The following is a 3,225-nucleotide window of genomic DNA, read 5'->3' as shown; positions in this document are numbered from 1 at the left end:
AATTAAATATTTACATGTACTATAGTGTAAAAAAATATACATCAAACATATAACAATTGACAAATAATAATATGTACTGGATAATGATATTATTTATTTTAAATATCCAACTAAATGAAAACATAATTTTGTTGCATTTAATAGAAATGAACTATTACAATTGATTAAATATCTGCAACATATATGTCTTCTTTATAATTATTTATTCGTTACAATAATATTAAAATTTATAAAGAAAAAAGTATATAATCAACATTATAATATTAGCCCATTGTTTCAGGTTATGCATAAAAAGATCATACAGGCAACACATATAAGTATAAAAAAATTTGATTATCACTATAGAGTCATTATAATAATATAACTACAATACATAGAACCATAATACATGAAACCTGAAAAATATTCCTGAAATTACATATACTGTGAAAACAAATAATACATGTAAATAGTAAATATGATTCAATAATTTCATACATATATATGTATAAAAAATAATATAAATGATACATAAATTAGTTTTTATAATTTATCATAACTAATGTTAATGTAGTATATATACTAAAATTAAAATATATTTATATATTTGATTCACTGTTAATTTAGGACTTGTTAATATTTAATGAAATACATAAAAAAACAAAAATCTCTTATAGAACAGAAAATATAATTAAGGATCATGTAAATTAATATAAATCAAATTGATAATCTTCCTTCTTTTTGCATATAACAATAAAAAGAATAAGTCAAGAATTTATGTGTGAATGTATAAACACTTTTCACAAAAACAAAAATAAGAAAAAAAATTTAATTCCGTGCCTTAGATATAAATTCAAAAGTAGCATATTAATTCACTGAAATATTATTTCATTAATTTGAAGTATTATTATTTTTTATTATTTTATATTGTCTATGAATTATTTTTTTTTTACATGATATCTTTGATGGAAAAATCCGGAAAATATTTCGATTACATTATTCTATATGAGTTGTAATGAAATATATAATTTTTCGTCAATTTAATGGGAACTATATAACACATTATAATTACTATTCCAACGTATATTGTTATATATTTCTGAGTTTTCCAATTTACTCAATTCTTTTTTGAGACCAAGACACATATTCTTTAACTTTTTTATTTCACGGTGTAAGTATGAATTATATGGCAGGAACTAAATTGTAATAAATGATATTAGGTATTAAAAATATATTAATATTATAATTTGTTTTTTTTTATTTTTTAAAAATGCTATTATATAATTATATATATAAACATCACATTAAACCTTATAAATTATGAATAATAAAGCGGGTATTATATATATTAGATAAGATGATATTATAGCGGTTTTTGATTTATAAATTTGGGCAGAAGGTAATATTATATTCTCAAATTTTTCACAAGGTAATGTTTTGCAATTAAGTTTACCACAATATTGCGATAAATTTAATTCATTGTATACATTTTTGTTACGTTCTAATATATTGCAAAAATGTTCATCCCAATTAGTCTCACATGCTTCATGTCGATGCATGTATATAGCAGCACATTCGTCTGCGCAATCGCATCTACTTTTATTTTTACAATATGTAAAAGTACTGTATTTTATTTCATTAAGTTTATTGCTCATATCACATATATCTGTGATTATTTCTAATTCATCATCAAAAATGACATCTTTAAAAGGAACTACATACGTAATATACAGACCAGCATTATTATATACGTTAAGTATTTCATGGTATAATTCTTTGATGTAGTTCCTATCTTTTGCCACTTCTAGGTGATTCTTATATATCCAATAATAAAGGTATTTGAAGTGGTTTACCTCTAGGGGATTACTAATTGAATCATTGCATATATTATATAGATATTTCAGCGCCTGAGGGCATAATGTGTCTTGATCCTTTATTATATTAACAGTATCGAATTTTTCATCAAATTTCAAACAAGCATTATTCCATTTATCGGGATTCTGATTCGTACTATTTTTATCCATAATACTTTGGTATTCCGAAAAAGCATTAAATAATGAATTAATCTAAAAAAATATATATACCACTATTTAAATAAATATATTACACTAAGTTTTATTTTAAAATATATATATACAAATTCAAATTTTAAAAAATATTAACACTGTAATATGCATCATAAGAACTAAGAATTACATGTTCTTTTCTCACCTTAGATGACATTATACTATTTAAATATTAAAAAAATATACGATAATATAATATATGGCACACTTATATACACGTTGAAATTATAAAAAATAGTGCATGAATATACAATGTACTTTGTTATAATTTTTATTTTCGTACAAATTTTTAATCAATTAGGATTCTCATCAATTACATTTTAATATAAACAATACGAGTAATAATTTGTGAAAAATAATACATTTTTTACATATATTAATGAAAAAAAAGTATGAAAATATATTATAAAAAAATAGTTCTCTCTGCTAAATTAAATATATTACTAAACACTAAGATTTTATATAATTATTATATAATTTATTTAACACATATTATAAAAAAATATATATAATGCGAATAAAGAATATTACCTTTGATATATACATGTATATATGTCATTTTCTTTTTTTTTATATGTAATATAATAAAAAATATAATTTAATAGGAATAATAGAATATTCCGGAATAATAAACTTCCTTCATTTGATATTTATTTCATTACCATATATAAAAAATTAGGATAATATTATTATATAATATATTTGATAAAAAAGAATAAAATATATATGTGACAGTCCCTAAGGGTTTATGGTGCATAGATGTTATTTTAGGGATTCTATTTGCCTATGAGTACATTTGCGGGATGTGTTAATTTTTATAAATTATGCATTTTTTATATACATTATATTTAATTTTTCACAATATATTATTTTCATATTAATATATTTAAAATAAAGAAATGTTTTTTTTTATTTTTATCGATGTATAATTTTATTATTTTATTATTATTTGATATGAATTTGATAAATATGATTTTTTTTGTTTTTAGTATTCATAACATATTGTTATATTTTTTTTGATCTCCTTATATTTTTATAGGACATATCATAAATGTTATGATTTCAAATAATTTTATTATACTATAAAGTATATATTTTTTAATTTTTTTTATTCCAAAATTTATTTTAAACATATAGGAAAAGTTTATATTAGTTTTCATTTTTTATACTTTATTAATTA

General features: G+C 19.8%; 1 protein-coding gene across 1 annotated transcript; it reads right to left on the bottom strand.

The window, feature by feature from the left end:
• Positions 1-1,019: 1,019 nt before the first annotated feature.
• PGO_000435 (variable surface protein) lies at positions 1,020-2,202 on the bottom strand (the record flags this gene model as incomplete). The annotated part of the gene is made up of 3 exons (XM_028690771.1): positions 1,020-1,175; positions 1,290-2,045; positions 2,143-2,202. 3 exons carry the CDS (start codon positions 2,200-2,202, stop codon positions 1,020-1,022), a joined length of 972 nt encoding a protein of 323 aa, XP_028546572.1.
• Between the last annotated feature and the right edge of the window lie 1,023 nt (positions 2,203-3,225).

Source organism: Plasmodium gonderi, assembly GCF_002157705.1.
Source record: "Plasmodium gonderi DNA, contig: Pgo-contig_41, whole genome shotgun sequence".
NCBI classification, from domain to species: Eukaryota; Apicomplexa; class Aconoidasida; order Haemosporida; family Plasmodiidae; genus Plasmodium; species Plasmodium gonderi.
This window is presented reverse-complemented; position numbering and strand designations above follow the sequence as displayed.